This window comes from Ammospiza nelsoni, chromosome 6, assembly GCF_027579445.1.
Source record: "Ammospiza nelsoni isolate bAmmNel1 chromosome 6, bAmmNel1.pri, whole genome shotgun sequence".
Lineage (NCBI taxonomy): Eukaryota > Metazoa > Chordata > Aves > Passeriformes > Passerellidae > Ammospiza > Ammospiza nelsoni.
The window spans coordinates 1,813,754-1,825,881 of NC_080638.1; the positions used below are offsets into that span (position 1 = coordinate 1,813,754).

Below are 12,128 nucleotides of genomic sequence, written 5' to 3' on the forward strand. Positions count from 1 at the left end.
CCAAATTTTCACAGTGGAAAGCAAAATTGAAATGTATCTATTAAAATGTGCTGTTCACCTCTGGAAGAACTAGCGATCATCGAGGTGTTTGGGGATTGGCTGCAAAGCTCTTGGCAAGGCCACAAAGAAAATCAATTTCTCTTTAGTGCAAATCTTGTGCCTGAGTCAGCTCTGTTGAAGCCTCGTGCCTGTGGGTGACACTTCTCTCATCCTGTGCTTGATTTTTGACTGCTCCCATGAAATCCCTGAGGAATCCCCCAGCGCTGGGGTCATGTCTCCTGCAGGTGCAGCACAGAACTCACGGACAGGTTTGCAGTAGGCTGATGCCCTCTGCTGGGTGTGAGAGACTGGAAACGTGGAAATTCCCTATTTCAGAGTGGGATAATGGCCCAAAACTCCTTCCAGCAGTCCACTGGACAGTTTAATGGCAAGAGTTCACACAATCCCTACAATATTTTTTAATACATGTTGGAGGGCAGCTGATGGTTTGAGATCTAATTGATTTGAACTCTAATAACAGTAGTTCTGGCTATGGCTTCCACATTGGTGAATATTAGATGCAACTTGTAATTAATGATCTTTGAATATATTAATTTCAATGAACTGCTCCTCTGCCATCAGCTGGATTTAAAAGAGTGTATAATTTAGAGAGAAGTGTCAGAAGGAGCCTTTATTTAATTTGCATTAGCGTGGTATTGGTTAGAAATCAGTATGAATATGAACAAAGCTTTCAGAATGTTTGCTGAGGAGTTATTGGGGAAAAACACCTGGATCATGAGGGACAAGCTACCATATGTCAGCACACCCTATATTCCACTGAGAGATCAGCTGAGAAATGCTGGAACTGCATTTCTTGACACACAAATACGACAAAAGAAAATTGAGAATTTTAGGGGAAAACAAATTCAAGCTGGAAATGGTGTTTGTGTTCTGCCATGAGACTGAGGACTCTTAAGGCCTTGATGCTGAGTGCTGTAGGTGTTTCTGTCACACACCAAGGGACACATGTCCACTTAACCTCTCTGGAGCTCTGTCACCATGGGAATTCAGTGAGAGTTTGTGCAGTTGTCCATTCTGGCTAATGTAATGCCTATGAGAAAAGGCTGAAAGGAACATTCAAACAGATCTAAAATAGGTATAAATTTCTCACCTTAACTTTCTTCTTTTCCCTTAGAAGCTTTAATTCTGACTTCTAGATTTATAAAATTACAAATTTTGTGTCGGTCTGTCCACTTCCAGATCTCTCTGATGTATTGAATGGCAAGAAATTCAAAAGTTAGAAGTTGTCTTATGTAACTGATTAAAAAAACAAAAAACCCAGATTCATGCTGTGTCTAAGGACAAGGCTATAACACCCTCCCAAGGATAAATGTCTTTTTGCAGCATAATGCTGAAAAAGTTAGTGTAAAGCTTCTCTGAGTTCATTACCTGACTGCACTATACTGTTGAGTATTTTACACAAATAATCCCAAGGGATACTTCATTGGTTTGAAATGTTCAGCTTCCCAAAGGGGCACATCCTGTTTCTGGTCTGACCACAGGTTTGTGCAGCAATTCTCACAGGGCCAACAGAAGAACCCTCACTGACTTTTAAAGGTGTTAAACTTGACCATTCTCTAAACATGAAGTGAAGTTTGCTCTGTGTGAGGAAGCAGAGTGTTAAGGACTGGCTTGGTTTCTTACACAATTCTTGAGCTTCTGCTCAATAATCCCAAACTGATTCATGGGATATTCATTCTTCATAAACCAGTCTTTTATTGTCATTGATTTTTGTCCCTTGAATATGTAAACTTTGCCAAGACATCAATTTTTGCAATTAATAGCAAAAGGAAAGTTTTAATACAGCCAACTGAGGTACATCTGGATTTTGGATTTTATGGAAAGCAGTTGTTTCTTTTGGCTCTATTAAAAGAATGTCCTGTTTAACAGGTTTAGTTGTGAGTAATTCTGGCAGATGGGGAAGTACATGTGCAGCTGGGAGTCACATGCACTCACTTTAAATGTTGAAAAAATAGTTTGTGTGTACATAAAAACAGCAAAAAGAGAAACTCATGCTGGAAGCAGGTTAAATCTAGCAAAATGGTAAAGTTTGATTTGTAACAATGTCTTTTAAGAGAAAAAAGGCACGTGGAACTGTATAAAAACATGCTACTGAACTTATTGACACACTACAGCCAAGGCATGTTAGGAGATGCAGCTAAATGGAAATGTCACAAATACCTTAGGAGGACATGTGAACAGCCCACACCAAAATGTCTTTTTTTTACCAGAAAAAAACCTAAACCCTGATTGTCCTCGGGGACAGTACTCACTATCTGCATTGTTAGGAAAGAAGTGTTTTATCTGGGAAGGCATCACCTGCTAGTGCAGCTGTAAAATGAGAGACTGAATGTACTCACTTTGCACAGACTGAATGGAGGTGCAGAAATCCAGTTCTAATCATGAGATGCTCTAGGCACCTTAAGGAGTTAGTGAATCCAAAATCTGGCTGTGGACCTGAAGGGGTTACACTCAGCACACACATGGAAGCCTGTTAAGTTTATTAACAGTGGGTACTGCCAACTCTGGTCTAATTAAAAAAAAATAATAAACACATGGAAATTACATGACTCAACCAGCTTTTCACCTCTCACTCTCCTGAAAGTTATCTGTTTTTATTTTCACTTGGTTCAAAAGATTGTTTAAGAGATGAAACAGTGAGAGACATCCACTGCAACAGATGCCAATGCTCTGACCAAAAAAGACTCTTATTTCTTTTTAGAACAGATTTAATAAAAATGCAGCATCTCAGTGCTTATCCTCCAGCAGGACCAGCAGATGTCAGCATAACTCAAAACATAACTTTGGATTTTGGCAAGGCCACATTCAGAACAGAACAGAACAAGGTCTGCTGAGCACACTACAACTTTATCAACTTTACCAAGTAAGTCTGCAAGAACTTAACAGTATTATTGAGAAAATGTGACCCAGCAAACCAAATCACCAAAGGACAGGAAATTTATACAAAACACAACAAAAATACAAAGAATAAAAATGTTACTAAGACTTAATTTACAAAATCTTTTCAATAAGCCTTCTTACAGTGTAAAAGTTTAATATTATGAGGACAGATAATGTATCAACTAAAGATACCAAAAAAACCCAGATGAATGGAAGGTAACGGCCTAGATAATCTTGGTCTGGAAACAGACACTCAAGTTTATTTCAGCTGCATCTAAACCTTAAAAATCAGTAAAAAGACAAAAACCAGGGAGAGGGCTGTTGAAGTACTGGTTCGGTCCAATTACAGACTGGTAACAGAGGAAAATTGTTTTAATTTTGTTCTACAGAAACCAAAAAAGTAGTAAGTAATATTTTAACACAGTGCCTTGACAGGTTAATTTCAATATTTTACTATGAATTCATATCCTTATGAATTCATAAGGGTAACTTGACCTCAAAAGCCAGTAATTGGGATAAGACCTGAACACCTAAATGCCTTTGACTCCTTTTTAAGTGAACAGGATTGGATTTACCAGATGTAGCTTCAGTACTCTAGAGAAAATACAGTATTCACTATTAATACTAGAAAGAGAGCTCTATTAATACTGCATGTAAATTCATTGAGAACTTTCACATAAATCAGATTAAAACCCACGAGATCCTGAATTTGAGCAGGAGAAATGAGGGATATGCAGAGATGGTACATTCTACAAAGCAATGTATAAAAGAACTGTGTGAAAGAAGAGTGGCTCAGGAGAGATCACGTTAGAATTCAGCACCTTGTAGTTGAGTAGAGCTGTTCAGTGAGATCCTACCTGCATGAGTAAGAATCCTGATTCTTAATAGATCTTGTGGCACTCATTGGTAGCCTGGAGCTGAACTCCAACTGTACAAGGATCCATCCTGCTTTATCAGTGCAAAGACAGCAGCGTGGTTGTGGACATACCCACGCTGAAAACAACAGTGAAAGTGAGCGCATTCACCCCGCGGCTGCTGACAAGTCCCAACAGCTTCCAGCAAACTAAACCCCGCGTGTGCTGTGTTTACCCAAAGCACGGCCCATGCACTCAGGATGGAACAAAGGCCATGGTGGCCCCTAGCCCACGTGCTTGTTCCTGATGATCTCCCCGCCCTCGATCTCGATCTGCTCGTAGAGCCACTTGCGGTCGCAGCGGCACTCGGTGCCGCACTTGTTGGAGCCGCACTTGGGGCAGGCGTAGAAGCAGCCCAGGCAATCCTCGTCCAGGCAGTCACACAGGTCCATCCCGCTGTACAGCAGCAGCCCCTGGCTGTCATACACCTTGCTCTTGGCTGGAATTACTTGCCTGTGCAATGAAAAACAAACATTTTTTTCCGTGTTAAAATCCCCTCATTGTTTTGATACCAAGTTGTTGAGATTTTTTGAAAGGAACTTCCCAGAAAGAAGTTTTTCTTTTGTCTTTTACATGTGTTTTTTCACAGAGGTGTGTACAGCCTTCTCGTGGCTAAAAGCTTTGCGTCACTTCTGTGAATGCTTCCCATGCAAAACCAGGACAGGAGGGAAGTTTGCTGCCTGCAGGTGCTCACTTTAACACTGTTAATTTCAAAGATACCTTACTGTGTTTGGTTATGTCAGTCCTAATTGTATCTCCAAAAAATTGTATCCCCACCCTGTGCCAAACTAAGCAGGAGAAACAGAGGGAGAGGGAAGGATGTGTAGTTGGTGAGCAGCATATTTAGTGTCTGTTTCTGTCTGCTACAGTTACACTTAATGTGATACAACACACTAATGTGATTATTTCTTGTATATTTTGACAAATAGAATTTTTTTTCTATTTTACTTTTTTTTTTTTAATCAGTCACATTAGAAGGTTGTAGCTTGTTATCCAGTAATTTCCATATTGGATGTTAACTTTGTTTTTCAAAAGGAAGGTAAGGTCCTAACTTGCACATTTTTGTTTACCAAGTGTAACTACTGAGTTTACAGAAAGATGATGACCAATATTTCAGTGTAGCCTACTTGATCTTACTGTATTCAAATTTATCTTATAATCAGGATTTTAGTTTATGCATGTATTAATAGCTACATCTATGGTCTGTGTAGTATTGTGCCTTACAAACACCTTTTTGTGTTTGCCTGAAATATGAACTGTAAGCTAATGTTTTATCTTCTCTTTTATTTATCTCGGGAACGAGAGGGATCTTCAACATCCCTAAAACCAAGAACCCAATCCATACCCACACAAATATCCACAGAGCTAATGTTACAGGCTGACTATTCCATTTTCAAATGAAAGTTCATGTAAACAGAGCTAACAAATTACCTGTCTGAATTAAACACTGAGATTTTTGTTTGCCTTCTTTTTTCCCTTTTACTGGTCTCTGGAGTGAACTCAGTCTGCCGTCCTGGGTTAGCAAACTGCAGAGACTTTAAAGCCTTAGCTGTACGGCCCTGAAGGAAGAGAGAATGTCACCACATTAGAAATACAAATCTTATGAAAATATCTAGTCAAGGATATTGTAATAACCTAGATGAATTCTTGACCTGTAATTCTATGACAACTTCAAATCTTTATGCTGGAGAGCTATACCTGTCTCTGAGCCCAGCAACACAAGCTTTGTAGTGGCAGTTTTAATCAATGCTTTCAAACCATCCTCCTAATCACACTGACACGTGATTGAAAAATACAGCAGGGGAGCAGCTCCTAGGATGCCACTCCTCTTTGCTCAGGGTGCAGACTCCCTGTGCACAGCCTGAACGCTGCAGCCAGCAAGGCACCAGCCACATTCCAAGCTCAGCACCTGGAGAAGTGTCCTCCCACACCTGTTCATCAGTGTCCCTGACCTTCACAGCCCAGACACCACAACAGGAGCACACTTAATGCACCTCCCTGCAGGCTCATTTCATAATGAGCTGCAACAGAAAATCCCTTCTTTTCCTTTTTAACTGAAGAGACATCTTTAGAAGCAGCTTTTGCAGTGCTCAGTTTCAAGCACAGGAGTTTGTTGTTTGCAAGGCTTGAATAACAGCTTAAAATACCAGCAGCAGTCTGGTATCCACATGAATTTATAAGTAGACACAATTTTTCAAAACTCAGAGGCCATATTATTTAATTAGAGAAGATTTTGAGGTTCTCCAAACAAAGGTTTAAATACAGTAAACCTGTACATCTAAAAGACTACATCCTTTCTTATTTCTGGGTGAGAAAAATGAAATTTATGTGGTAGTTATATGAAGTGGAACAGCTTGCAGAGTGCAGAGGGGATTGGAAAACTGATCCATATACATACATCTGGATCCAGCCTTCTCCTCTGTCGCTCCTCAGGTTCCACATCCACACTTCCATTGATGATCTGCATACACTTGGGACAAAGCTTCCAACCAGGCACAAACTGCCTTCCAAACTTGGCACTCAGGAAAGCTGCATCGTCCAAGTCAATGGCTCGCAAGTTTTTCTTTGACAGCTTTCTGTGGATGTTAAAGGGATCACAACAGGATTTTTGTAAGTCTTCAAACCTCTCAATGTAAATTTTGGCGTGGTGGAAGCAGATTGTGTTGTTCTCTGACAGGGTTATGCCAGTCCTCAGCTGAAGCAGCAGGAGGTCAGATGAAGAGATATCTTGTTTGGTTTTGAGGCCAGTGTGACGGGTGTAATAGATCTTGTGGCACTCGTTGGTAGCCTGCAGCTGAACGCCAACTGTACAGGGATCCATCTTGCTTTATCAGAACAACTCAGCTCGTTTATTTTGCCCAAAATAAATCTTTGAAGCCTTCAGGAGTTTCTGTGAAGATCACCCTAGAGAAAGCATTAAAATCAATCAGATTTGCAGCGCAAACTTTTCTCCATAAGCCTGACATACTGGATTTTAGTAATTTAAAAAACACATAAAGAAAATATAGCGTTCCAGTCCAGATACAACTAAAATTTATACTGGAACTAAACCATGCATTTTATATTCCTTTCAGAGGCTTTATTTTGGGGTCATGTGGCTTTTGTGAGCAGCCCTCTGTTGGGCAGTTATTTCATAGTTAGGCACTAATACCAAATTAAACTACAAAATGCCAAGTGAGCCACTGCAGACTGATGTTGGAACCCTGGAAACTGAGAATTTCTGTGCTGGCAGGCACTGACCCCCAAGAGAACTGTGGAGGCTGTGGAGAAGGCTTCCAAAATGGAATGACAGAACTGGGATTGTGGCTGTGGAGTTTGAATAGAAGTGTGTAATATCACAGGGTGGAAAATGCAGAGTTTAAGGTTTCAGAATACAGTAATATACATAAAGCAAGATGAAGGTTCTGGGGTGGAGGCTGGTCCTTCTTCTTCACCTTCTTCTCCTTGGGTTTGGGTGGTTTTGTGTAATTGCATTAAAAAGTCCACATTGTGGGCACGGGTGGTTGGTTATTGAGTTAAAAGTAACAATAATTTAGGTCTCACACCCTGCTTGTTGTTGTCCTAACACACCAGAGCCTGAGCCCATCTTGCACTATTTTTTTCCACCACAACATAAAAAACAAACTTTTACCAAAAGAAAGGAATCACTTGCTCTCAAATCCTCCAAGAACCTTAATTACAATGAGTGTAGTTTAACTGGGATGCTTATGTTCACCTACACCCTGTTCTGCAAAGGCAAAACCCAGAAAAATGGAAAAGCAGTCTACTGGTTGTGTCTGAGAGGGAATCAAATACTTCACAACAGCTGGTGTGTGAATGATATTTTAATCTTTTTTTAAAAGACCACCTATCAAACTTCACCATCTTAGTGAACCAGCTCTAATGACAATCTTTTATTATTAGCTGCACAAAGTTTGTGTTTCAAGCCACGGTAAGTGGAGCTGCTAATGACCAAAGTTCACTGCAAACGAATTAACATTTGAGCAGCAGTTCAGGCAATACCAAGTGACTTTACTCAAAGAAGTCTGTTCCACCCAGCCTGCTTCAAGTGCTAATGTGCATTTCAGACTCATTCCTGCTGTGGAAGGTGGGGTTCGTGTGTGTGGCTGAAACACACCATGCCAATATACAAGTGATAGTCTGAATTTTCAACATTTGTAAGTCAGGACTCTTGGAAGATGTTCCTATTGAGAAACCCAATTTGTCTTCTAAGAAAAAAAAAAAAAACCAAAACCCAAACCAAATAATTATTACAATGTGTGGTATCTGTACCATGCTATGGGATATTAAACTGCACAAAAGCACAAGTCTGTCACCTCGCTTTGTTCAAAGGACACTACTGCTGAGGGAACACGGGGATCTCACCCATTCATCCACAGCAATTCCTGGTGGGAGCTGCAGTTTCTCCTCCGCCTGGAAGGAGCTCACGGCTGCTTTTGCTGTGGCGGAAAGAGGAAAACGCCAGAAACAGCAAAGCCCCGGGGTTTGTGTGCGCGATGTTTTCCAGCGCTCCCCGCACACCCGAGCTCCCTGAGGGGCAGCACGGCGAAGGAGGAGCCCGCCCCACGCCGGCCTGGCAACGTCCCGGCAAAGGAAGGCCCGGCCCTTCCTCTGCCTCCGGGCCGCCCCGGTGCCTCCCTCCCCGCCGTGCCGGTACCTGCCCGCGGTGTGTGTCCCGCCGTGTGGGCCGTGTCCCGCTCCGGCCGTGGGCTCCGGCCGTGAGCTCCGTCCCTCCGCGCTGCCCGGCGGGCGGCGGCCATCAAGGGCGCCTCGCCACAGAGCCCGGGGCGGCCGCAGCGGCGCTTCCGGCGGGCGGGCGGCCACAGCGACACCTGGCGGCGCGGAGGAGCGGCTCCGACCTGAGGGACCCGGTGTTCCCCGGTGTTTCCCGGCACTTCCCAGTGAATCCCGGTGATTCCCGGTGTTTATTTCCCGGTGATTATTCCCGGTGATTCCCGGGGCCGGTGCTGAACGAACGCCCCCGGCGCGGCCGGTGAGCGGAGGGCCGTGGCCCGGTGCAGGCTCCGCCGGGCTGCAGAGCGGCACTGAGCCGGGCCGGGGCCGCGCCGGGGCTCGGGAATTGCCTGTGCGGTCCCGGGAATGCCCTGTGCTATCCCAGGATACCCCGTGCTATCCCGGCAATGCCCTGTGCTGTCCCGGGAGTGGCCCGTGCTGTCCTGGGAATGCCGTGTGCTATCCTGGGATACCCTGTGCTATCTTAGAGTGCTCTCTGCTGTCTCGACAATGCCCTCTGCTGTCCCGGGATACCCCGTGCTATCCTGGCAATGCCCTCGGCTGTCCCGGGATACCCTGTGCTATCCCGGGATACCCTGTGCTGTCTTGGGAATGCCCTGTGCTATCCCGGGAATGCCCTGTGATATCTCGAGAATGCCCTGTGCTATCCCGGGAATGCCCTGTGCTGTCCCGGGATACCCTGTGCTGTCTTGGGAATGCCCTGTGCTATCCCGGGAATGCCCTGTGATATCTCGAGAATGCCCTGTGCTATCCCGGGAATGCCCTGTGCTGTCCCGGGATACTCTGTGCTGTCTTGGGAATGCCCTGTGCTGTCCCGGGAATGCCCTGTGATATCTCGAGAATGCCCTGTGCTATCCCGGGAATGCCCTGTGCTGTCCCGGGATACCCTGTGCTATCCCGGGAATGCCCTGTGATATCTCGGGAATGCCCTGTGCTATCCCGGGAATGCCCTGTGCTATCCCGGGATACCCTGTGCTGTCTTGGGAATGCCCTGTGCTATCCCGGGAATGCCCTGTGCTGTCCCGGGATACCCTGTGCTATCCCGGGAATGCCCTGTGATATCTCGGGAATGCCCTGTGCTATCCCGGGAATGCCCTGTGATATCTCGAGAATGCCCTGTGCTATCCCGGGAATGCCCTGTGCTGTCCCGGGATACCCTGTGCTATCCCGGGAATGCCCTGTGATATCTCGGGAATGCCCTGTGCTATCCCGGGAATGCCCTGTGATATCTCGAGAATGCCCTGTGATATCTCGGGAATGCCCTGTGCTGTCCCGGGATACTCTGTGCTATCCCGGGAATGCCCTGTGCTATCCCGGGAATGCCCTGTGCTGTCCCGGGATACTCTGTGCTGTCTTGGGAATGCCCTGTGCTATCCCGGGAATGCCCTGTGATATCTCGAGAATGCCCTGTGATATCTCGGGAATGCCCTGTGCTATCCCGGGAATGCCCTGTGCTGTCTCAGGATTCCCTGTTGTGAAAAAATGCCAATAACTTGTTTTAAAAATTTTTTAAAGTTTAATAGTAATAAAATGGTTAAAAAGAATAGTAACACAATTAGAGTAATAACAATTTGGAAAAATTGAATTAGGACAATATGAGACAATAAAAACAAAGAGTTACAGACGTGCGGGCACCTTTTTCTGGGCAGCACGAGCCCAAAAAAGGACCCCTGCTAACAAAGGATTAACCCTTAAAAACAATAGCCTGTTTCATATTCATACACTTCATACATGATGCATAAATTCCATTCAAACACAGGATTTTGTCTGGTCATTTTCAACTTCTTCCTTCTAATCCTAACAGCACCTTCAAGGTGGGAAGAAGTTTGTTTCTTCTGATAAGAAGGCAATAAATTCGTTTCCCTGAAAGATTTAGGTGTCCTGTGGCTGCTATCTGCTGCGAGTGCCTCATTTCTTTCTTTAAAAAAACCCACTAATATAGTTCTTATTTTAACAAATTTTATAACCTAAAACTATATTTAACACATTATTTAAGAGAATTAATACAGCATTTCTTTCGAACACAACACATATAATATTCATTTTAATATTTGCAAGAAGCCAGTCATATAATACATGCATTTTTCATGCTTGTGCTATCCCGGGATACCCTGTGCGGTGTCAGGATAGCCTGTGCTGTCCTGGAAAAGCCCTGTACTATGCCAGGTGTCACCTGTGCCGTTCCAGGACACCCTGTGCTTCCCCCAGGTCCCTCAGCCTCTATTTCTCATCTCACCCCAGCCCCAAAATCAGTTCTTACCAAAGCTGTTCTTTGTTTCAAATAAATAAATAAATAAAACCAAACCCCCTCAAATCTGTCTCTTCATTCAGGGGAAAAACGCAACAAGGCCTTTGGGTCACCAGAACGTCCCTCAAAAGTCTGTCACTCATTTTTGGTCATCAGAACCTCCCGCAAAATCTGTCACTCTTTTTTGGTCACCACAACGTCCCTCAAAAGTCTGTCACTCTTTTTTTGGTCACCACAACGTCCCTCAAAAGTCTGTCACTCTTTTTTTGGTCACCACAACGTCCCTCAAAATCTGTCACTCTTTTTTGGTCACCACAACGTCCCTCAAAATCTGTCACTCTTTTTTGGTCACCACAACGTCCCTCAAAAGTCTGTCACTCATTTTTGGTCATCAGAACCTCCCGCAAAATCTGTCACTCTTTTTTGGTCACCACAACGTCCCTCAAAAGTCTGTCACTCTTTTTTTGGTCACCACAACGTCCCTCAAAAGTCTGTCACTCTTTTTTTGGTCACCACAATGTCCCTCAAAATCTGTCACTCTTTTTTGGTCACCACAACGTCCCTCAAAAGTCTGTCACTCTTTTTTTGGTCACCACAATGTCCCTCAAAATCTGTCACTCTTTTTTGGTCACCACAACGTCCCTCAAAAGTCTGTCACTCTTTTTTTGGTCACCACAACGTCTCTCAAAAGTCTGTCACTCTTTTTTTGGTCACCACAACGTCCCTCAAAATCTGTCACTCTTTTTTGGTCACCACAACGTCCCTCAAAAGTCTGTCACTCATTTTTGGTCATCAGAACCTCCCGCAAAATCTGTCACTCTTTTTTGGTCACCACAACGTCCCTCAAAAGTCTGTCACTCATTTTTGGTCATCAGAACCTCCCGCAAAATCTGTCACTCTTTTTTGGTCACCACAACGTCCCTCAAAATCTGTCACTCTTTTTTGGTCACCACAACGTCCCTCAAAAGTCTGTCACTCTTTTGTGGCCACCAGAATGTCCCTCAAAAGTCTGTCACTCATTTTTGGTCACCAGAACGTCCCTCAAAAGTTACTCTTTTTCGTTGGTTGGGTTTGGGTTTTTTGGTTGGTTGGCTTTTTAAAATAAATTCTGCTGTCTGTTCAAGAGGTGCCTCGGTGGTGTGGTGGTTGTGCTGGGATGATCCTGAAGGTCTCTTCCATCATTCAGGACAATAATGGATTTATCAGGGAGGAGATATGAAATTTTGACCTGCCTTCATTTGGTCCACATCTAAATTGTGACAGCACACCCT

At 44.0% G+C, this 12,128-nt stretch overlaps 1 protein-coding gene across 2 annotated transcripts; it reads right to left on the reverse strand.

The window, feature by feature from the left end:
• Positions 1 to 1,735: 1,735 nt before the first annotated feature.
• On the reverse strand, positions 1,736 to 8,629 carry ARL14EP (ADP ribosylation factor like GTPase 14 effector protein). Of its 2 annotated transcripts, none has more exons than XM_059475092.1 (4): positions 8,512 to 8,629; positions 6,253 to 6,758; positions 5,286 to 5,413; positions 1,736 to 4,307 (listed from the first exon to the last, which is right to left on the reverse strand). In XM_059475092.1, the coding sequence occupies exons 2-4, from the start codon at positions 6,673 to 6,675 to the stop codon at positions 4,079 to 4,081; spliced, it is 780 nt and encodes a 259-aa protein (XP_059331075.1). In that variant the 5' UTR covers positions 6,676 to 6,758; positions 8,512 to 8,629; the 3' UTR covers positions 1,736 to 4,078. The 2 variants fall into 2 exon arrangements, with proteins under 2 accessions (XP_059331075.1, XP_059331073.1); XM_059475090.1 differs by lacking the exon at positions 8,512 to 8,629 and adding an exon at positions 8,220 to 8,458.
• Between the last annotated feature and the right edge of the window lie 3,499 nt (positions 8,630 to 12,128).